Source organism: Galeopterus variegatus, unplaced genomic scaffold (assembly GCF_000696425.1).
Source record: "Galeopterus variegatus unplaced genomic scaffold, G_variegatus-3.0.2 Scaffold3009, whole genome shotgun sequence".
Lineage (NCBI taxonomy): Eukaryota > Metazoa > Chordata > Mammalia > Dermoptera > Cynocephalidae > Galeopterus > Galeopterus variegatus.
The window spans coordinates 177,460-201,393 of record NW_007729120.1 but is presented as its reverse complement, the minus strand read 5'-3'; the positions used below and the strand labels follow the sequence as shown (position 1 = coordinate 201,393).

The following is a 23,934-nucleotide window of genomic DNA, read 5'->3' as shown; positions in this document are numbered from 1 at the left end:
TGCGACCCGCGTTGTTGCGCCCGCCCCTCGCTCAGCCAGTGAGCGGCCGGTCTGTATGTGGGATCCGAACCCTCGGTGGGAGCACCGCCGCGCTCCCAAGCGGCGCACTGTAGCAGTGCGCCACCGGGCCGGCCCAGATTATTATTTTAATTGTCAATTATATTTCAAGTTTATCAGTTTTTTTCCTATGTGGTGTACACTTTTTGCAACCGATTTATGGAATCTTTTCCCATTTAGGAAATCATGAAGATTTTACTCTGAATTTTTAGCCTGAAAATTTTAGAAGTGGATCTTTAATCCACCAGCATTTGATTTTGCATACAAAGTGATACAGGAAATCATCCAGTAAAATTAAAAGCTGTAAATCCCCAAGGAGAAAGCAGAGCTGTCACTATTTCTAAGAAACCCAAGACAATTAATTGGGGATCCGAACCCTCGGACGGGAGCGCCGCCGCGCTTCCCAAGCGGCGCACTATCCAGTGCGCCACCGGGCCGGCCCCATAGAAGTGGATCTTTAATCCACCAGCATTTGATTTTGCATACAAAGTGATACAGGAAATCATCCAGTAAAATTAAAAGCTGTAAATCCCCAAGGAGAAAGCAGAGCTGTCACTATTTCTAAGAAACCCAAGACAATTAATTGAAAAACTACCAGAATGCATAAGTGTTTAGTAGAGTGCCTGGATTCCAAATAAATATACTAAAATAAATTGCTTTTTTTTAATGTACCAGCCATAACTAATTAGTAAGTGTAATGGGAAAAAGATCAGATTCACACAACAAAAAATAAAAAGTACCAAATAATCTCATCAAGAAGAGTGTAGAAACTAATGAAGAATTGGAGGGATTTGTGCTGTGCTCCTCTTAGAAAAGGCTAAAGAGTGTAAAAGTGCCAGTTCTTCTCAAATTAATTTGTAGGTTTAATTCAATTCTAATAAAAACTCTAATTGAATTTTTTAAAAGGGACTTTATACTGTTATTCCAAAGGATGTCTCAAAAAATAAGCAGGAGAGAGACCTAAGACAACTGTGAAAAAGAAGTGTAATGTTGGAAGACTTGTCCCTCCGGATATTAAAATCTATTATAAAACACCAGTAATTACAACTCAGTCTTGCTGGTCTGAGAACTGATAGCTTGAAAGGTGGAGTAAAATGGATAGCTCTTTAGTATAAATGAAAAACAAATATATGATCAAGATCTCATTGCAAATGAGCTGTTTACTATATTAAATTCCAGCTGAATCAAAGATACTTTTTTCTAATAAAGTATTAGCAGAAAATATAGATGAACATATAGTTGTATCACTGGATGGATAATAACATTCTAAGCATGAAAACAGAAATTCCAAAAGAAAAAATTGATTTAAATTGCCTAAAAATATGGATTTTGTTATATACATAAGCAGTGGTTAAATTGTGGTTCTTTTATATGTTTGATACATTTCTGCAGGGCAAGTTGGCAATAATGTGTACACTAATTTTTCAAAACTGTCACTTCCAGGAATTTATCCTAAGGAAATAGACTAGTGCAGAAAGATTTATGTATAAGGATATTAGTCATGCTGTTTATAATATCAAATAATTAGAAACCTAAATGTTCATAAACAGATGTATCATTATATAAATTATAGTCAATTAAGCCATAAAAAATAATAATGTAGATATATGGTTCTTAATTTTTTGGACATCATTGGGCCTTTTAAGAATCTGAGGAAGCTCTAAAATTGATGTTTTTGGTATCTGGTTGATATGGGAAGATGTCCGTTATATATTGTTAAAAAGCTATATGTATAATGATTTTTAAAAATTGTCTTGCATAGAAAAAAAGCCTGATTAATATACACCAAAACATTAATGATAATTATCTCTAAGTAGTCTCCATTATCTTCTTTAGTCTTCCTGTATTTTTATAACCAGAAAAATTAAAAGATGCTTTTAAAGATAAAAGAAAGGAATATTTGGAAAATAACAAAAAATTAATATGAGGAAATAAGTTAGGGAATTATTTGTTGTATATGTCACATACAAATAATAGCCTTTACATGTAAAGGTAACACTAATTCCCAGTAGGAACAAAAGAATAGACAAAGTCTGTGAAGGGATAGTTCATCAAAGAAGTAACTCCAGCAGCCAATTAAAAGATAGGAAAAGATTCGGCTCCACTAGTAATCAAATAAGTGAAACATGGACAAGATTTTTTTTTTACCCCATCAAATCAGCCAAGGTTTTAAAAATGTATGGTGCTCACTGTTGATAACAGTGCACCGAGATGGACATGCTCATGTATTATTCATGGGAAAGCAATTTGACAATAATATCAGGAGCCTTAAATTAAGTTTTTCACTTTTGCCATCGTACTTTGATTTTTCATAAAGTCTAGTCTAAGGAAATAACCAAATGTTGGCAAAGTCATCTTTTAAAAATTTTTGCTTTTAATACCATTACTAAGGTATAAATGCCATGCAATAAGGTGCACATAAAGTGTTCAATTTGATAAGAATCGAGATAGTGAACATGTCCATCACCCCCCAGTCCCCACATCCCTCCTGCCTCCTCCTACTCTCCCATCCCGAGGCAACCACTGATGTCCTGCATGTCACTATGGGTTAGTTCACATTTTTTAGTTTTACATAAATGTGGAATCATTTGGTATATGCTCTTTTTTTTTGAGGTCTGGTTTTCTTTTACTCAACATGTTTTAGGATTCATGCATGTTGTTTTGTGTATCAATAGTTTACTCTTTTTAGTGCTGAGTAATGTCCCATTGTATGAGAATACCACAGCATTTTTATCCATTCACCTGTTAATAGACATTTGCCAATCCATCCTTTTTAGGGAAAATCGAAGCCCCCTAAATCTGCAGAAATAGAGGAATGGTTCAGTTATGCTATTGCCACATAATGAAAGATAGCCATTAAAAGTCATGTTTTAGAAAGCTTTTTAATAACTTAGTTTTGTACAATATAATATTTATTGGAGTAAAACAGGATATAACACTTTTTATTTAAAAGATATACCATACACATTAAGAAAAGAGTGACAGGAAAAAATAGATTAGTAAGATTACTAACATTTTTATTTTCCATATAATGTTTATCTTTATCATTAGGCAAAATAAATAAATGCCCCTTAAAATAAAATAACTACGCTAAACATTCAATTACCATACAATCTAGCTTTTGAGTCCTAAGCGATTGCCTCAGAAAAATGAAAACTTATGTCATCACAAAAACCTGTACACAAATGTTCCCAGTTTTATTTGTAGTAGCCCAAAATTAGAATCAACCCAGATGTTCGTCAAGAGATGAGTGATTGAACTATGGTATGTACATAACATGGAATACTACTCTGCAGTGAAAAGGAATGAACTACTGATACAGACAGCAGCTTAGATGAATCTCCAGAGAGTGACACTGAGTGAAAAAAGCCCGTTCCAAAAGGTTATACCCAGTACAATTTATATAACATTTATATAACATCTTTGAAATGAAACATTTTAGAACTGCTGGATGGTTAGTGACTGCCAGGGGTTCAGGATTTGGGAAAGTGGGGGGAAGGTGAGTGTGATGCTAAAAGGGCCATAGAAGGATCCTGGTGGTGTTGGAGCAGTTCAGTATCTTGAGTGTGGAGATGAATATAGGAAAACCTACCCAGGAGGTGAAATTGTATAGGATCCACACACAAGTACAGTGGAACATTTTAGAACTGCTGGATGGTTAGTGACTGCCAGGGGTTCAGGATTTGGGAAAGTGGGGGGAAAGTGAGTGTGATGCTAAAAGGGCCATAGAAGGATCCTGGTGGTGTTGGAGCAGTTCAGTGTCTTGAGTGTGGAGATGAATATAGGAAAACCTACCCAGGAGGTGAAATTGTATAGGATCCACACACAAGTACAGTGGAACAGGGGAAATCGGAATAAGATCATTGTAACAAAGTCAGTGTCCTGGTTGTGATATTATGCTGTAGTTTTTCAAAGTGCTGCTGTTTTGGGGAACTGGGTACAGCATACAAGAGCTCTCTCCGTATTATTTCTTGCAGTGGCATGTGAGTATATAGTTATCTCAGTGTAAATTTCAATTTATTTTTTAAAAAGGCAAGAAAAGAAAGGATTGTGTCTTGGGGCCATGGCTGGATGTGGCTTGCCTGGAAGCCTGGGCTCTGTCACAGCCCACCTCATTCCCTCACTTGCTTCCGTAGCACGTGCAGCACATCCGCATCGATGGTGCCACCTCCTCAGCAGACCGAGAGGACCTGTGCCAGCAGTTCCAGCTGTCCGAGGGGCACACTGTGGCAGTCCTGTCCATCACTGCCGCCAACATGGGCCTCACCTTCTCCTCGGCTGACCTGGTGGTGTTTGCTGAGCTGTTTTGGAACCCAGGGGTAAGGGACACAGAAGACCTGAATTCCCTGCACAGGCTTGTGGCTGGGGGAAGGAAGGAGCGAGAGCCAGTGGGGAAGACAGGGTTTCTCTGAGCTTTCCCTAGGGCTGGTTTCATTTATTGTATTCCTTGTACTGTCCACATGTCAGTTTTCACTTCTTTTTTGCACTAGCACATCTATTGGCTAGTGTTTAGGTCTTCACAGCCACCTGTAGGATTATCATCTCCAGTCTTCCCAGGGCAAAATGTTAGTTTTAGAGGGCTAGAAGGAGTCTTAGACTCCATCTCTCACATGAGGAAACTGGGGCACAGGTAGCTCGTGTGATGCCCAGGACTGCATGGCTGGAACTTCAGGGGAGCAGTGGCAACCCCAAGTTGCAGCCCAGGCTTCCAGCTTTCAGCCTGTGCCCCTGTTAATAACCCTCACTGTGAGCTGCTTTAGCCAACAGGGCCTGAAACAGGCCAGCAGTGGGTGTTCCCCGAGCATCATCATCGTGCCCCCTGGTGTTACCTCATCAACTGAGGGCTGTGACAACAGATGGAAGGCATTGTTCTAACTCGTAAAATTTCCTCCTGAGCTCCGGAAAGAAGCCTTTCCCCTCTGATGTTCTGCCGTAGTGTGGCTTTCATTGGCCACACACCAGTGACTCCTGTAATGATGGGTGGACTTCGAGGTTGAAGCCATTTTATGGTAAAAACAATGCTCTTTATTTTAGTTATTTATTAGAGGGCTTAACTACCTCATAGACATACCACCTATCCCCTAGTCCTATCTGGCCTCTCCATTGGACGTGATGGCTTTATGTATGTAGAAGACAAATGTTCTTATCTCACAGAGAGGAGAAACGAAATGTGCAGGTCTCCATCACTTGCTGCTCACCACCAGCCCGAGGGCAGAGCTTAGGCTCACTCTCCATGCGCAGCACCTGGCACAGCCCCAGCACTAAAAGACCACCTACAGACATCCTGCTTCACAGTCTGGTTCCCCAACCAGGGTTTTGTTGGGTTCTGTGTTTTGTTCAGATAGCAGGTTGTTTGTAGGTCTGAGAGACAGTGAAATGTTTGGGGGAAGAAGGGTGGTGGGAGCCTCGGGACCAGGGGCTGCCTGCTGTGGTGGCTGGAGCTGCTTCAGGACTTCCCCTAGCTATTTTTTGATCCCTGGACACACAGGTGCTGATCCAGGCTGAGGACCGGGTGCACCGCATTGGCCAGACAAGCTCCGTGAGCATCCACTACCTCGTGGCAAGAGGCACAGCTGACGACTACCTTTGGTATGGCCTGGATGGGTGGCCGGGCAGTTGGAGTTGAGCAAGTGGACACTGGTGATGTGTTCTCTTTGCTCTCACTGCTTCCTCTTTTGCTGAAGTCTTCTGGGACCCATGTAGGAGCTGACGACTACCTTTGGTATGGCCTGGATGGGTGGCCGGGCAGTTGGAGTTGAGCAAGTGAACACTGGTGATGTGTTCTCTTTGCTCTCACTGCTTCCTCTTTTGCTGAAGTCTTCTGGGACCCATGTAGAAGACCTGTTAGTAAGGCCCTCCTGCGTTCATCATGACTGCATTCAGCCTCCTTCCCTAGTGATCACTGGTGGCTTGTAGGGTGCATGAGGAAATCTTTTAGGAAAAGAGGATGTGGCTCCTTTTTGACTGGTCGGAGACAGGCAGAGGAACTGGTTGTGATGGAATTTAGCTTGTGAAGCACTCTGTTCCTAGCCGTGAAGGCACTTGTTAGGACAGTGACAGCCTCCTTTTACTGTTTTCCGATGTGTGCTGGTATGAGGCCACATCTTACAGTGCTGTGGCTGGACCACAGGGAGAAGGTGGCTCACCCTGGGCCATGTAGTGTAGTGCTTCATGAACGGAGCTGGGGTCATATTTTGAGCCCTGGGAGGTTGGGTCTATTACCTAAGCAAAAATTCCCAAAATGCTTCTTGCCAGTCCCATATCCCCCTTCCTGAGGTTAAGTTTTTTGATTACCTCATTAGTTTCCACTGGGCCTCTCTGTTTCCAGCCTTATGACTAAGGGATCTTACCCCAGCAGTGTGTGGGTCACTCCCACTTCCCTCTGTTTGCTTAGTGGATTTGTTCATTGGGCAGCTCATAACCACCGCATTCAAAACTTTGTTGTAATGAGGCAGCATTTATTTCCTGTAAATCTTCCATTAGAAAGAATTTGAACCTGATGATATTATGAGCCCTAAATTGGAGGTTGTTTTGAAGTTGAGAGGGGGCAAGTATCTCAGGATGGGCGTTTGTACCTTGACAGAGGCAAAGACGTGAAACAGTAAACAAGTCACTGTCCCACAAGAACAAGGGGGTGACCTCATTTTAATCAGTCCACTGGTTCTGTGCAGGTTGTGCTGAGTGCAGTTCATTTTTCTCCAACAGGCCCCTGATTCAAGAGAAGATTAAAGTTCTGGGGGAAGCTGGGCTTTCTGAGACCAATTTCTCAGAAATGACAGAAGCCACTGAGTACCTGTACAAGGTAACGCCAGCACATGGCTCCTCACCCCTGAAGCAGAGGGAGACACTAAGCTGCCTGCCAAACCCCTGGGTCCTACGTGGGAAGGCATGAATCATTCCTGGGGACCCCCCAACCCCAGAGCTGGAAACAATGGGCCAGCAATTATTCTCAGTTCAGTCCACGTGTGCCTCCCTTTATGGGGAATGATGGCATTAACTCCTTCTCATGGATTCTCAAAAAACCAAGACTTCCAAATGCCGCCTCTTCCATCAGGCCATTAGAAACTGACAGAAAACTCCCCTAAGCTGCCTGCCAAACCCCTGGGTCCTACGTGGGAAGGCATGAATCATTCCTGGGGACCCCTCAACCCCAGAGCTGGAAACAATGGGCCAGCAATTATTCTCAGTTCAGTCCACGTGTGCCTCCCTTTATGGGGAATGATGACATTAACTCCTTCTCATGGATTCTCAAAAAACCAAGGCTTCCAAATGCCGCCTCTTCCATCAGGCCATTAGAAACTGACAGAAAACTCCCTGATGAGGATGTCCTAGAGGAGGATATGTGCATGGTTTGGGGGCCGACCTTAATGATCTTTAATATGACTTCCCGCTCCGAAAGGCTGGGATCCTGAAAGGCTGAGAGATGTGGGGTGAAGGTTAATTGAATGACTGGGAGTTCTTATATAACATGCTCCCATGATCTGTTTTCAAGGAACTTCACTTCACTGATGTGGAGGGTTTCTGTTAAGGAATAGTGAGGAAACAGTGGCTACTTAGGTTGAGACCTAAGTATAAAGGGCCTGAAGAGCCAGGGAAGTGGCTTTAGACTCAGTCAGGTACAGGGGATCCCAATGACATAAAAAAAAAAAGAAATCTTATTAAAGATTCTCCTGGGGAAGAAAAAAATCAGCCTGGCAAAGACCCTGGGCTGATTGAAATGGGAAGAAGCCTGTGGCAGGAAGTACCATTGAGCTCTTGCAAATCCTTCCAGGTACCCAGTGATGCGGCCCCAGTAAAGAGCGTGCCTGTGAAGTAGAGAGGAGGGAACTGATGGGAGAAACAAACTTGTGAACCAAGGGCTCAGGAAGCCTGGTGATTTCAAGCAGGGAGACTCTAAGATAGTGGGTAGACTATCAAAAATAGGCTTAATGGGAAGAGAAACTGGTTTGTAGACATGGGATGATGGTTTTGATTTTAAACAAGTTTCATTTTATGGAACTGTGAGGTGTCAGTGGAGATATTGAAAATTACCTCTGGATTGAAAAGTGGTCAGGGTTGGGAGTTTAGACTTAGGAGAGATCAGCAGAGGGGTGATAGCTTTGATTTTAAACAAGTTTCATTTTATGGAACTGTGAGGTGTCAGTGGAGATATTGAAAATTGCCTCTGGATTGAAAAGTGGTCAGGGTTGGGAGTTTAGACTTAGGAGAGATCAGCAGAGGGGTGATAGTCCATTGTGTGTGCAGTTGTAACCACCAGGCATGGTTTTAACATTACACCATTGTCAGCAGTGGACACATGCAGCCAGTGGGCATTTTGATCATCTGTAACTTTAAAGTCATCAGAAACAGGTACAGGTATCTACTTACCAATATGTTAAGTCTGTGTATGTTTTATTAACCATGCTGAAAGTTAGGTTTAAGCCATGGCTGAACACACAGATTTATAGCATAAGTCGAATTATAGCATAAATGACCCTTCAGTAGAGAAAGACTTTGCAGGAAGTGAGATCTTTGGAGCTATTTCAGTACTGAAATACTAATTTGGAAAGTTAGAGGGGAGAAAGCATTTCCAACATAAATTATAATGTGAGAGCAGCAGCTTTGTTGCTCATAGCCATTTCTTTTCTTTTCTTTTTTTCCTAACTAATGAGCTGCAGAGAAGATTAGATGTCAGACATGAAAGCAGTAAGGCTGCTTTCCTGATAAGTAGTTTACTGAGATGGTCTACACTCGCCATCATGTAGCTCCCTGATGTTGTAAAGCATGTGATCTCTCACCATTGTGTTCTCTCACCAGCCAAGTGGAGGGGTCAGTGTTGGAGTCTGGGTTCTTCCTTTTATCTTTTTTCTTTTCTTTCTCTGATGAAGGACCCAAAGCAGCAAAAGATCTATGACCTATTCCAGAAGTCCTTTGAAGAAGACGGAAGTGATACAGAGCTCCTGCAGGCAACAGAATCCTTTGACCCAGGAAGTGCTTCCCAGGACATGGGAGACACCCTGGATGAAAGCACATTGATGGCCAGTTCACCAAAGAAAGGGAGATTTGAATTTTTTGATAACTGGGACAGCTTTACCTCTCCCCTGTAAAAGGTGGTTTTGAAAAAGCATTTAAAAATCATGGAAATAAATGAATAAAATAAGGTATTTTGTTTTTAAAGTCTTTGCTCCTTTTTTTGTAATAGTAGTTAATTCATGTTCTTAAAATAATTAGGTACTTCCTACACAACCCTCAAAATCTAGATTTTGAAAATGTAGGGACTCAGTAAATATTTATAGAATACTTAATATAATTATGTGCCAGGCACTGTCCTAGGTGCTGGCAGTAATTATGCTGAACAAAAGAGAAAAAGTATGTGCCTTTGCAGAGCTGATACAATGGGAGAAGCAATAGTTGTAAGTCCTTTTTCCAATAAAACTATTTATGGACACTGAAAGTTGAATTTTACTAATTTTTGTGCATCACAAATGATTCTTTTGATTTTTTTTTTAACTATTTAAAAATGTGAAACCATTCTTAGCTCACTGGCTGTACAGAAACAGGCAGTGGGCTGGATTTTGCCCACTGTCTGTAGTTTGCCAGCCCCTGGTTTATAGCAGCATGGTCCAATAGCAATATAATGCAAGCCACATATGTGATTTTACCTTTTCTAATAGAACATTTTAAAAAGTAAAAAAGATAAAATTAGTGTATTTTACTTAACCCAATATATTTAATATAATATCATTTCAATATATAAACATTTTTAAAAATTATTAATTAGAAATTTTACATTTTTTTTGGTGCTAAGTCTTTGGAATGCAATGTGTATTTCACCAGACACAAGTGGCATCTCATTGGGACCAGCCACGTTTCAAGTGCTCAGTAGCCACATGTGGCTGGTGGCTCCTGGGTTGGACAGCTCAGGTTTAGGGAGATGAGGGGAGTGGGACATCAGGTGGGGACGAGCAGCTGGTGATGATGTTGAGAGAGCAGGAGCCAGATGACGTCAAGCTCGTAGGTCATGGTGAGGAATTTGGGTTTAATTTTGATCATGAATGGAAGCCACCGAATGGTTTCAAGCAGAGGTTTGAGGTGATCTGATTATATTTTTAGAAGATTTCATACCAGTTTGTGTATAGCAGGTAGACCAGGAAGGATGAGTAGAGGGGATGCTTGTGTAGGGAGCTACTGAGCTGTTGCAGCTGTCCGTGGGGTTGATGCTAGGGTGTGGCTGAGTGTGGGTAGCAGTGTGGAGGAGGTGGGAAGTGGTCAGATTGGGTATACATTTTGAAGGGAGAGCTGAAAGGATTTGCAGGTGAATTGACCATGGGGCATTTGAGGACAAGAGGCTGAGAGCTCAGTGTTTGACTGAGCAGTGGTAAGAGATGAGAAAGAGGTGGAAAGGTAAGTTTGGGGGCAGCACACAATCAAGGGTTTGGTTATGGACTTGTTGAGTTGCAGATGGAGACACCCCCCCCAGCGCCACCTTCCAGGAGGGAAGTGGGCTCAGCAGATGGCCTCCACCTGGCCCCAACTGCAGGGCTGGTCTCGGCCTGCAGAAAGCCACTTTGTCTGAGGTCACACCCTTCCTGGGGTAGCCTGCCTCCATGACTGAGCAAGCCAGGCATAAAGGCCGAGCCTTTTTGTCCCGATGCGGTCCACCTCTGGTGGGCAGCACTCACTGCAGAGCCTTCCTCTTCCCACCCCTCACCCCTCATGCCCCACTGGGTTGTCTGAGGTTCTTGCAGGCCTGCATGGCAATTCACCTTCTCCCCCTGCCTGGCCTGCTTCCTCGCCCTTCCTTTCAAGGTGTTAATCCCTAATACAGATCTTGCACCCCAATCTCTGTCTCAGTGTCTGTTTCTGGAAAATTCAACCTGTGGCAAGATCCAAGTGGAGGTGTTCTGTAGGCAGTTGGATGTGTGAGTCTTCAGCTGTGGATTCTGCCCTCACCATACACAAGCATTTACAGTCATAGGGCTGAACAAGGTCCCCTGGGGGGGTAAGAGTGGCTTCAGAAGAAGAGTACTTCTGACTGACTCCCAGAGCATGCCAATGTTTAGGGCTGGGAAGAGAAGGAGACAGAGCAGGAAAGTAAAAGAAGAAGAAAACCAAACTGCATGTCCAGGAAGCTGATTCTTAAAAGGTATGTCAAAAAGGAAGGAGTTGCTGCTTTAATTGATATTACAGCAAGACAGTGGGCCAGATATAAGTTAGGGTTTAAAGTTAGCCCAATATTCAGAGCAGCAGTAAAAGGTGCCTAATTGTTCTGGTGTGATAGTATGTGGATTTGTTTGTTAGACTTAAATGGTTTTAACTTTTGCACTATTTCCTAGGTGCCAGGTGCCAGGCTAAGCATTGTACGTACATTGACACATTTAACCCCACCTTGGAGGAAGGTGGTGATATTTTCATTGTGCAGATGGAGGCACTGAGCCAAGGAATGTTAGAGATTGCTCAAGCCCAGCAAGGAGGTGGCAGAGTGGCACCTCCAGCCAGGCCACCCACTCCAGCGCCCACTCTTAGGTGTGCTGTTCTGCCACAGGAAGCCCAGCGATACCTTGGCGAGTCTGTTAAGCCGAGTTTGGTACATGGTGCCCTTCCTGAAGGGCTTGGCCCTGGCTGTGAGTCTGTACTGGCCTCTCTGCAGTCCAGCGGCTGGGTCTCTGCTCAATAAACTAGAACAGGAAGACTCTGTAATGCACCATTTCCTTGTCCTTTTTAGTCCCCTTTCCTGGCCTTCCAGGCAGCTCCAGTTGAGAGAGTGAATCTTTGGGGACCACCTTTCCCCCTCGCTGTTGTTCAGGGGTGGGTAGGTTTTCTGACATCCCAGCACAATCTGGACAGAGATCCATGTCCTGTGCAAGGCTCTGGTCTCTGGAAATAACTCAGGACGACCATCTTTCTTCCTTCCTTGGCCAAACCTGGTGATTGTCTACTCTGCTTCCAATTGTTTGCTGCATCGATCCACGACTGCAGCTGCTCCTTGGGGTCGGGGCTGTTCAGGAAACTGAGCACTTGAGTCTAGGTGGCACCGGCTGCTTCTCCGTCTTCCTGAGAAGGATTGTGAAGTGAGCAGTTGGGCCCGCACTCTGCTGGCTTATACTGTCGTGAGGAGTCTGCTGTGGCCCCAGCTCTCCATAAGCAATTAGGCCTTTGGTTTCCTCAAAACCTGCTAAAATGAAAACCCAGAGTCAAAGGCCTGGGAGATGCCTTGCCTGGGCTCTGTTTGGGGCCACCTGAATTGTTTTATACCTTTGTGTTAGTCTGTTTCTGTTGTTTATAACAAAATAGTTGGAACCAGGTACTTTGTAAGAAAACAAAATTTATTACTTACAGTTTCAGAGGCTGGAAGTCCAAAGTCAAGGGAACACATCTGGAGAGGGTCTTGGTGGTGGCAATAGTGATCCAGGGGTCTCACATGGCAGAAAATGGCAGAGTGGAGAGAGAGAGAGTTCCTCACGCATTCTCCTATTAAAGCCTTCCAAACCATGCCCCTGGCCACCATTATTAATCCATTCGTTACTGAATGGTCCTGCAATCTAATCACCTCTTCAAGGCCTCAACTTTCAGTTACCATAATGGGACTTCCCACCCTCAACAGTTACAGTGGGGATTAAGTTTTAGAGGGACATTCAACCCAAGGCAAACTTCTTACTCCTAGCTCTCTATTTTCTAATTTTTGTTAGAGAAACCAGTTTGACATGTTTGTCTATCACAGTGACTTGTGTCTTGTTGGAAGCTTGCAGAGGATGCTTGTTGGTTCTAATCCAAATTTTACTATAATTTTGTCCCAAATAGGCACTTAAATATTTTTCTAACAGCAATTAACAAAGCAATGCTGCAGTTTTAACTAACAATACTTAGTCCCCGTGTGAGTGGCTGCTCCATAAAGCCAGTTACATCACTTCATGGCCGTTGCCCTTGGGGGTTCATAATTCACAATGGATTCAAGATCCATGCAGACACGGAGAAGGACATAGTCACCCATGTACTGGGTGGCCTGCTGGAAGGTGGCCCAATGGGACAGAACCTGTATGAAAAGAGATGCTAAAATGCTACATAAATTTTGCCCATATGATGTGTGCATTGATTTTTGCAATCCTGGGGCCTCATTAATGGAAACGAGACTGTCACTTCATTAGGGAAAAATCTTCGGAATGAGTTTAAGGCCCAGGAAGCAGAAAGGTTTTTGGCTCACAGTCAGATCTTGAGAGATTTCAGAAAAGAGGATTCCTTCCTCACCTGTCCCACTGCCTGCCCATAACCTCTGCTCTATGTCTTTATATCACACAGCTTGAGAGACACTACCAAGCCCTCACACATGAGCCTGTGGACATCTCCAGAGATGCGTCTACCTGCCTGCTGCTCACTCTGCCCCCTACAGAGAAGTTTTGGTGCAGCTGTCCTACGGGCTTCTCTGGACTTGGGTCAAGTTCTGTAGTCACTGGAAGGGCTTGCTCTCGTTCCTTGCAATTTGGCATTCATCCTTGAAACTACCATTTCTCTGTGGTCCTAGAAAGAATGGCCTGTTGAGCCTCCATCTGAGGCCTCTAGTTGAACCTCAGTTTCAGCTGTTTTGGAGAAAAACTCACTCTTTCTTTGAGATGTCCCTGAGGTCCTCCAAAGCAAATTTGATTTATAGCATGTAGCCTATATATTTTACGTTAGACCATCCCAAATGTACCTCTGAAATTTAAGAGCCACCCAGCCATTTCTGTGGGATTCAGTAAAAGATGCTTGGACTTATTTACACAATGAATAATCTTTAGATTTAAGGAAAGATTTCCACACTAACTCCTTTGCTCCCTCATTTTACTGCTCAGTCTAGACCCCAAGAACCATGTTTTCTGAAGTGTGAATTGGAAAGAAGGAAATCTGGGCTCATCTCATCCCATTCCCATCCCCGCCATCAATTTTACCCCTATAGGATTTTACTAAAAATCCCCCTCTGGCCCATGGAGCTTGTCTCTGCCTTCCTCACCAGGGTCACCAAGTGATGTCTTGTTTCCTGAGTGACCCTGGTTGATTTCTGCCTCTAGGGCTGGTGTCAGGAAGCCTCCGAGAAGCAGTGAGAGACCCTGTTAGCCTCCATCCACTTGTGCATGAGCTAATCATGTCTTTTTCCTTCTTGGCTTCAGATGAATGAGCCTTTTCCCAGGTCAGTGGCAGAGCTAAGAAACACAGCAGGAGGCGCTGTCCCCACACTGCTGGCTCTTGGGTGTCGCCTTCTCTGTGCATTCTTGTCTATTGGAAACTTGATGCTTTTTAAAGCTCTATCCCTTTTTTTGCAAAGGGGATAGAAAGAAGTCCAACCTTACATTTGCCCATCCTCTCGCTTCTCACCAAGGTCAGGATTACCAACATGAAAAGTGGCTTGGAAGTTTAAAGGGGGTAAATTGGAGCAGTCTCTCCTGCCTGTGTTTTGCTTTGGTTTTATGTCTTCCCGTGGGGTCTCAGTGAAGGAAATGGATGCCTAATCAGAGCAGAAAACATTGAGGAGCCTGTGAGTCAGTCTTTTGGGTATGACAGACAGTGATTATTTGATTTTGCAACATCTTCTGCCCACATTTCTTTCCCGTCCTCTATTCCACAGATTTTGAGAACCAGGCACTCTTCCTTTTTTTTAACCCCCCTTTTTGGTGGGTACGATATAATATACAAAAGAGTTCATAAAACCATTTACAGCTTAACAAAATATTATTAAATAAACACCTATGTAACCATGTCCCCAAGGTTATGAAAATAGTATCTTCTAGAATTTTTCTTGTTTTGCCTGTAACACTTAGGCAAAACATCTGCAGTCCACCTGGAGTTTATTTTTGTACGTGGGGTGAGATAGGTTAAGGTAAAGATTAACTTTTTCCATATGGATATGCAGTTATCTCAGCACCATTTATCGAAAAGACTTCCCTTCACCCATTGCTCTGCAGGGCCTTCTTTTCAATATTATAAATTTGATGTCAGAGCTAATCTAGAAATGTATAAGTAAAAAACTGAAAGTCCCACATTCTCCTTCCCCCACCCCAGCCCTACTTTCTATAGTTAGTAATTAACATGAGTATTTTGGGATGGAGCCATTTGTAATTTATTCCTATGTGTACGGATCATATGTAAATATACATAGAATTTTTTTTTTTTTTTTTACAAAAATTGCACCAAATTCTTTACACTGAAAATGGCTCATTTCACATCCTGTATTTGGCCACTGGTCTATATTGATCTACATTATCCCTTTCAAGAGTTACCGAGTAGCCACTCCCATCCTGATGGGTGCTTTGCCCGTGTAAGTGCTCTGTGAAGTGTCCATTAACAACAGTAATAACCACCAGAATGATTTTAAAGTGAATTTGAGGAGAGCAGGAGCTAGAAAACACGTGCCTGGATCCATTTTTTTCTTGGTGTCCAGGACTGGCCCCTTGCAGAGTCAGCTCGGGCCTCACTCGCTCGAGTCTGTGGCCACCAGCACTTCTGCAAAGGGCAGGCGCTCCTTAGGCTCAAAGTGAAGGAGCAGCTTCAGGATAAACCCTTTCTGCCTCCAGCATGAGACACATTTCAGATGAGGCTTGCACCTCAGATTTCAAGAATAAGATGTTCCATATGCCCCAAGAGAACTAGTTGACTCAACAGCTCAGAGAACTCCTCTCTGGAGGCGACTTTTAACTTATATATTTTTCCAAAGGTGAAGAGTGAATTCTGAGTTCTGGAGAGCCAGGGTGAGTCAGCAGAGACTTTTACTGACACTTGTAATAGGGACACATTACAGTTAACTTTCTCTACACCTTCTGGTCCTCTAAGAGGGGTGGAGATTTACCAACCCATAGATAAGACAAATTGAGACTTTATGAAAGGCACTGTTCTGTAAAGTCACTAAGAGCTGATTTCATGACAATGCTATTGAAAGAGAATTGCTTACTTTTGACAAAATTGCTCTGAACATGAGCAATTTCCTCCTATTATGGAGTGTCTCATTTTCAGCCTCTCTCTTGCGTTCTTCCTCATACATTCTCTCTCCTCTCCCAGGCCTTGTGAAGGCCAGAGACTAGGAAATGGCATGGGGGAGGCACTAGATTTGCTAAAGGATGGCCTAAATTACAATCTACAGCCAGCCAGGAGACTCACCTCGGCCTTGCCTGCCTTACTCACCCTCTCCCTAGCTCTACTGACTGCCAGACCTCCTGGCTGAGAGGCACAGACCAACAGGAGGACCACTGTGACTGCTTGTTTCTCATCCCTCCTCCTACCAATCCCATTTGTTTGCACCAATATCAGCATGTTTTTGTTTTAATTTATAGTTTTCTGGAGGCAAGCATAGAGGCGGAGAACTTTCCAGACAACATCCCCAAGTTGCATTGCATTGTCTCTTCCAAGTTAGGAGGGACTTGCTCCCCTGGCCCCTTGCTATTCTTTCACCCTAAGTGGACAGAAGGTGCATGGGGCCTGTGGTAGAAACAAGACACCTTGAGCATATCTGCTCCCTTAGTGGGTTTCAGATGGCGGTCACCATGACTGTAGTGGTCTTGTTGTGCCCACACTAAAGAAATTAGGGAGAAAAGAGGTGAGCATATTTTTAAGGGAAGTAGAAAGCAGATCTGCTGTACTTCCTTTGATACAGCAGAAGAGGAGACAGGATTGAAAAGGCATCAAGAGACATTGAAATCAGATAGCAGGAGCAGCAGCAGCATCTCAACAGCCATAATAAACATCATTTACAAATGCCCACTAGGCACTTCATGATAGTTATTTCATCCTCCCAAGACCCTTATAAGGTGTATGGTGTACTCACTTTGCAGCAGAAGAAACAGACTTGGAGGCTTGAATCTTGGGATACAGTAAAAAGAACACAGGTATGGAAGTCACTTACTAGCTCTGTGATCTTGGGCTAGTCCTTCGATCTCCCTGGGTCTCAGTTTCCAGTTTGGGCTAGACCCTTATAAGGTGTATGGTGTACTCACTTTGCAGCAGAAGAAACAGACTTGGAGGCTTGAATCGTGGGATACAGTAAAAAGAACCCAGGTATGGAAGTCACTTACTAGCTCTGTGATCTTGGGCTAGTCCTTCGATCTCCCTGGGTCTCAGTTTCCAGTTTGGGCTAGATTATCTCTAAAGCCTTTTCCAGTTCTTACATAAGTGGATTGACCTTGTAAGGCAGAGAAACCAAAACACATAAAATACTTTATAAACCTGTCACCATCATCCCATGCAAGGTGACAGTTCTCTATTCAGCAAATACTCATTACCACTGGTATGCCAGGCTCTGTGCTAGGTCCTGGGATGCACAGATAACAACATAGGCCCTGCCTCGCTGGGTTGGTACTGGTGGTTGTTGATGTTTTAACTAGACTTTATTCTTTAGAACACTTTTTGCTTTATAGAAAATTGAGGAGATAGTACAGTTTCTGCATATCCCCCCATCCAGTTTCCTCTATTGCAAACATCTTATATTTGCATGTGGGTACTTCAAAAAGTTTGTGGAAAGATTTGTATTATCTTTCCATTCTGTTTTCCCATGAACTTTTTGAAATACCCTCATGTCTTATATTTGTTACAATTAATGGACTAATATTGATACATTATTTTGAACTAAAGTCCATAGTTTATTCAGAACTTCTTAATTAATTAATTTATTTATTACTATTTGATGACCCATGAAATGGATCTTCTTAGTTTTCACCTGCCTTTTTTTCTGGTCCGGGATACCATGTTACATTTAGTTATCCCGTCACCTTTGGCTCCTCTGGGCTGTGACAGTTTCTCAAACTTTCCTAGTTTTTGATGACCTTTGACAGTTTTGTGGAGTACTGGTCAAGTATTTTGCAAGATGCCCCTCTACTGGAATCTGTCTGATGTTTTCCTCATGATTAGACTGGGGTTATGGGTTTGGGGGAGGAAAATAACAAAGGTAAAGTCCATTTTCGTCACCTCATATCAAGGGTACATACTATCAACATGATCTATCACTGTTGATGTTGACCTTGATCACCTGGCCGAGGTGATGTTTGTTAGCTTTCTCTACTATAACGTTACTCCTTTCCCCCCTTTTCCATAGTGTACTCTTTGGGAGGAAGTCGCTCTGCACAGCCCACACTTACGAAGGGGGTAGCTATGTTCCCTTTCTTTGAGGGCAGAGTATCCACATCAATTATTCTGAATTCTTCTGCAAGAGAGATTTGCCTCTTCCCCCTTATTTATTTATTTATTCCATCATTTATATCAGCATGGACTCAGGGGTATTTATTTTATACTTTAGGTTATAAGTCAATATTACTTTATTTGTTGCTCAACTTTTTTCAGCTTTGGTCATTGGGAATTCTTTCGTCTGGCTCCCGTGTCTCTGGCATACCCCGTCAATGAAGGGTTGTCTGGTTTTTTGAACATTTTTTTACTTTCTGGCTCTACAAGATGCTCCAGGCTCATCTTGCATATTTCCTGCCATAGTTCCAGAGTCAGTCACTTCTCCAAGGAGCCCTCGTTCCTTTTATTGAAGAATGGTATTAGAAACCAAGATCTGGGTGCTAGGTGTACTCCTTGCCACTGGGGGTGTTTTGGTGTTTTTTGGTTTTAATGGTAACTTTTTCAGATAAAAAAAAACATGCTCATTATAAAGAATAACTAGAAAATGCAGAAATGTATACAGACAAAAATGAATTTAACAATTCCTACCACTCACCACCACAAAAAAGTAGAGTTTTTGCTTTTTCTCCTCCTTGAATTTACCCAGCCAGAGCTGGAGTAACAGATTAGGGAGGATAAAGAGAGAACTACTTTTGTTCCACAAAAATGTACAGGATGGTGATAACACAAATTGAACATTCAGTCACTGCCCAATGAAACCCAAAGTCTGGAAGCTCTTCCTGGAACCATAGAAGGTAAGAATTGGACGTGACCTTGGAGATCATCTGGTCCAGCCCCTCATTGTAAATAAAGATGGGGACTGCTGGGTGTCATGGAGGTGGTTCTCTATGCAGGGACTGTGGTTCCCCCAACCACAGGGTAGTTACAGAGCCTGGCCTGGAGTAAGTGCCAGGGACCAGATTCTAAGTCAAGTACATTTTCTACTATGCTTTTGTTCTTGTTTTTGTTTTTTCTTTTTGGTAGCTGGCCAGTATGGAGATCCAAATTCTTTACTTTGATGTTATATGCTATGCTTTTTCAGTGCACTAAATATTATGACTTGAAGTAGCACAAGCCAATAATTACAAGAACCAACTTTGAGGTCAGACAGTCCTGGTTTCAAGTTTCAGTTCTACCACCTATTGCTGTGTGACATTGGGTGAGGTTCTTAACTTCTCTGAGCCTTAGTTTCTTCATCTGGAATAATAATAGCAATAGTTATAATTGTATATTGTTTACTATGTTCCAGGCAATGTGGCAAACACTTCTCATGCATTTAATTCATTGGTTCTTCACAACAGCTTTCTGATGTAGGTATTATAATTACCCAGAGTTTGCAGTTCAGAAACCACATACAGAAAAGTATAATGACTTGTCAGAGGTCCCACAGCTGGTAAGTAGCAGAGCTCTGCTTTGAACCCAATCTGATCCCAGAGCCTATGTTCCTAAACATTACATGAGACATACTCTCTTTACCTTAATTATGAAGATAATAATCTTTCCTATCCTAAAGGATCATAATGAAAATGAAATGAAAATATCCCTATAAAAACTCAGACAGTGCCTATCATATATTACTTTCAACCATGCCAGCTGGCATTATTATCACCACTTCTGCTGCCCATGAGCACCAGTGATTCCTGCAGGACTGTCTTCAAATCATGAAGGATTCAGATTGCAACCATATGAAGTGTGTGGCTGCTTGCAAGGTGCTTTAATATAATTGTGAGGAAAAGCGAACATATGCGGAGTTATTTGAGACCGTTAATACTACACTTTGTGAACTGAAGCTACTTGTTACCAGAGTTCTAATAGGAAACATGGCCAGGTAATCCCACTATGACTTCAAGTCCTCATGGTCTTTCCTGGTCCTTAAATCATGGATTCTCTCACACACTCTTATTCCAATAATTCTCTGAGCTTCCTCTTCTCTGGCTTGACCATTCCCTGAGAAAAGGCAGCAAAACTTTCTATTTCATGTTCTACACGAAGAAATAATGTGGGTAGTCACGGAACACACCCTTCACTTCCTGGCCTTAACCAGGAACCTGGCTCTGCCCTGAAAATCCCTTTGAGAGAGCTGGAAGGATGGATAACAGAATGGTTAGAGAGTGAGATGCTGCAGTTTAAAGTTTCAAGGCCTGGACCAGGAACCTGTGTGACAGCCTAGGATGTGGCGATGGGAGTGGGTTCTGATTGATGCAACAGTGGAATAAATGGCCGTCAGAACTGAAGAGATCCAGGGAGAAGCCAGAAGATCAAACTCCATAGTGGCTGTAAACTCCTGCCCAGCCTCCAAAGCTCAGACTTTCTTCAGGGAATATCAGGCTTTTCTGTATTAGGTTCAGGTGGAACCATCTTCTTTCCCTTCAGATCTCTGATCAGTTTGAAATTTTACATCTCCTTACTGAGGCCATGACTGTCTCCTGGCTGGACTGCAACTTGTTGTGAGAGAGGAGGCTGGATTTTAGTTACAGCTATCGCCGGCATCCCACACAGGGCCCGCGGCTTTCGGAAAGTACTGTATAATGTAGCGGAGAAAGTAATAGGATTTTGAGTCACAAAGGTAAGATCTAAGCGCTTCTTTAAGGCAAGTGCCAGTAAGCAAGTCACTTAAAATCTGTTTCCCTGTGCATGAAATGGAGGAATTGCAGAATTTTGTGATATACTTAACATAATGTGGATGTGATTCTGCTACAGTTGTCTGTTGCTTCAGCTTGTGAATCAGGGTAAACCTGTCGGAGAGGCTTCTTGCCACCCCAAACGCTGCCCAGGAGGGCGCCGGGAGGACTCCAGGTGGAGTGAACTGAGAGGAAATCTCCGCACCATAGAGCTGAGTTCCTAGCTAGGCCTCCACTCGCCACTTCCGCTCGTCGCCCCAAACCGCGCCTGCGCACTGCGTCTCTTCCTCTCTGGGCTCGGTCCTGGTTCGCGGCGCGATGGTGAGTGTGGGTCCCTGCGCGGCCTAGATCTCTATCAGCTCCCATCTGTCCTTTTCTTGGCTTGTTCGGCCACACTTCTGCTCGGCTTCCCTGTCCCGTGTGCTTCCGCGCCTCTGCGCTCTCACAGCGTCGTGAGACACCACTCTTGTACGCAGCCCGAGGCGGAGGGGAGCAGGGGACTTGGCGCGGTATCCCGGCGCCTTCCGAGCACGGGGCCTGTCCTGGGCGCTGGTTCTACCCGGTTTCATGTGGGGGACGCTAGTTACAGCGGGGTCCCCGTGGAGGAGCGGTGTCTGGAGGCGCCGGGACCTGGGTCCCAACTCTTAAGTGTCGCTGCCGTCCCTTCTCTGAACAGGCTAAACGCACCAAGAAGGTCGGAATCGTTGGTAAATACGGGACACGCTATGGTGCCTCCCTGCGGAAAATGGTGAAGAAGATTGAAATCAGCCAGCACGCCAAGTATACTTGCTCCTTTTGTGGCAAAGTAAGTGGTCTCAGGTGGGGGGAGAGAGGGGCAGCAGGTTTCCTTCCCAGGCGACCTCGTCTCTGTAAGTGGTGTGCTGGTGAACGACTAGAATTGCGCATACTGTTGATTACCAGCTGTGAGACGGTAATTTTAGATTTTGCGAAACGTTTCTCATTTAAAGAAAATCACTTAAAAACTAAAGGGTCATAAAAAAGAAATCATTCGGCAAAGAGCCCCAGCCTAAGCCAAACCTGCTTTGTGGAAAATGATTCGGTAAGTTTTGTCTAGTGATGTTGCTGTACCACCTCCCAAGACGTTTAGTCTGTGCATCTGATAACATTCTTTTCGTATTGCTGGAGATATTTGTGTAATAAACGTTTGACTGTTTACTGTATGCAAAAGTACTGCGTTACAGCAGTCCTTGTTTTTGTTTTATGGGGGGGAGGTGATCTTTCACAAAATGAGGAATTCCAATTTTTCCCTAGTGAACTTAAGGGGATTGGAAACTTACCACGACCTCATGAAATACACCAGCTTTGGTTTTCTTGTGTGGCTTGGACTCTTGGATTCTTGTAGGGTAAGACTTGTATTTGGTTCATGGTAGAAATGGGTTCTCTTTTATAGACCAAGATGAAGAGACGAGCAGTAGGGATCTGGCACTGTGGTTCCTGCATGAAGACAGTAGCTGGTGGTGCCTGGACCTACAAGTAAGTCCATTTCTTTGTGGTATTTGGAAGTGTGGACCACATAGGGCGAAATTCCAGGTTTGACCCTGGCTGCGCTAGTTTTAACTCAAACAGGACTGTGGAAATAAGGTGCTTTTGTGTTTTCAGGACTCTTGAGTTAATGGTTTGTTTTCATTTATTCTAAGAATAGAAGGAAAACTACTGAAATAAAGTTGGAAGTCTGATTCACATATTACTTTAGCATTTCATAGTCCGTGGATCATCATTGTGAACGTTATCATGATATTGTGGAGGTCCATTAGTACAAACTAAATTTGTACTGAACCTTGATTTGCATTGCAAGTTGTTTTTATAAAAATTAATAAAGAGGTCAGTTAGCTTAAAACTGTATTTGGAAATTTGAGGCCATCTGGACCACTGCACCTTTGTCATTAGATACAATATTGGTTGGACTTCTTTAGCTTTGTGACCCTGACAGGGCCTGGTGACACTCCTGAGATAAACCTATCTATACTGATTATTGCTTGCTGTGACTCTTCAGCTTATCCATTTCTGGAAATTAAAGCCACCCCTGAAGGCCTCTAATATTGGAATTCATTGTTGACGCTGAAGTTAGAGAAGTTCTTCTCTAGCCAGTGTCTAGACCTCTGCTGTCCAATACTCTAGCCACATATACAAAATGTGGCTAGTGTGAGTAAAGAATTGAATTTTTAAATTTTAGTTAATTTAAACTTATACTGAAGCAGCATAAAACATTGGAAGAATTTGAAGTGATAATGTGCTTAATATGTAAGCACCTTGGGCTTTTATGAGGGCAGAAGGGAAAACGGACTAGGGTACTTTCTTGGGTTTGATAGTAAAGTGAGCTAGCATTCATATACCCACCGTGTGGGATGGTTATGTGTTTTTCAGGTATAGTTCCTGAATTTTGTGGTAAAACTTTTTGTAGTCATTTTAATAGCTGCCTTTTTAAAAGGTTTTAAGTCTGCTCTGTTGTCTTCAACATTGTTTTCTTATTTCTCTTTGTACCACCTTTTAACTTAATAGTTTCTTCTAACATTCTGTCTGTTCCATTTTGATGAGTTTAGGTTGGTCTCTTGCAACCATTGCTCTTTTATATATATATACACACACACTAAGCTGCCTTATATTTTACAGGCTGAGTATGTTCCTTCCTAATCTACCTCTTCCCATACTGAAGAGTTCCACCTTCATTTTACACTGAAGTTCCACCTTCATTTTACACATATACTCTGTTGTCTGAAAAGTAAGATGCATGAGATTGCCTGTCTAATTCTGCAGGAACCTGAAAACATGGCTCTCAAAGGATGCCATCATGTAGTTTAGGAGCCACTAATTTCTGAGCAATAGTCTAATGTTGGTTGAATCTCTGAATTAACTGCAGCAAAGTATTGATAGAGGAGTCTGTCTCAATAATTCTTTCCAGAAATTTGGAACGAGAATTTAACTTTAAGATGGTAACATAAAAATGAGGCAGATTTACTTATTTGCGATTTCATATGTTAACATGATTAATTATGTTGGAAACTGAATTTTTCTTTCCAGCACCACTTCCGCTGTCACAGTAAAGTCCGCCATCAGAAGACTGAAGGAATTGAAAGACCAGTAGAGGCTCTACCATTTGAGACATCACTAGCCTATAATAAATGGGTTAATTTATATAACAAAA

General features: G+C 43.0%; 2 protein-coding genes across 3 annotated transcripts in view; both read left to right on the top strand.

Annotated features, from left to right (window-relative positions):
* The window catches only part of SMARCAL1 (SWI/SNF related, matrix associated, actin dependent regulator of chromatin, subfamily a-like 1), a 58,872-nt gene extending 49,659 nt beyond the window's left edge, over window positions 1-9,213 (top strand). For both annotated transcript variants that reach the window (XM_008583708.1, XM_008583709.1), the window contains 4 exons: window positions 4,194-4,376; window positions 5,546-5,646; window positions 6,763-6,859; window positions 8,925-9,213. In XM_008583708.1, the coding sequence (XP_008581930.1) occupies window positions 4,194-4,376; window positions 5,546-5,646; window positions 6,763-6,859; window positions 8,925-9,143 (600 nt within the window). In that variant the 3' untranslated portion in view covers window positions 9,144-9,213. The remainder of the gene's footprint in view (window positions 1-4,193; window positions 4,377-5,545; window positions 5,647-6,762; window positions 6,860-8,924) is intronic.
* Window positions 9,214-20,995: 11,782 nt separating this feature from the next.
* On the top strand, window positions 20,996-23,931 carry RPL37A (ribosomal protein L37a). Its single transcript, XM_008583707.1, has 4 exons — window positions 20,996-21,092; window positions 21,448-21,576; window positions 22,183-22,265; window positions 23,811-23,931. The coding sequence occupies exons 1-4, from the start codon at window positions 21,090-21,092 to the stop codon at window positions 23,872-23,874; spliced, it is 279 nt and encodes a 92-aa protein (XP_008581929.1). The 5' UTR covers window positions 20,996-21,089; the 3' UTR covers window positions 23,875-23,931.
* The last annotated feature ends 3 nt before the right edge of the window (window positions 23,932-23,934 follow it).

Coding starts and splice junctions, on each gene's coding strand:
- RPL37A (XM_008583707.1), top strand. Junction 21,577..22,182: donor CTTGCTCCTTTTGTGGCAAA/GTAAGTGGTCTC, acceptor TCTCTTTTATAG/ACCAAGATGAAGAGACGAGC. Junction 22,266..23,810: donor GGTGGTGCCTGGACCTACAA/GTAAGTCCATTT, acceptor TTTTCTTTCCAG/CACCACTTCCGCTGTCACAG.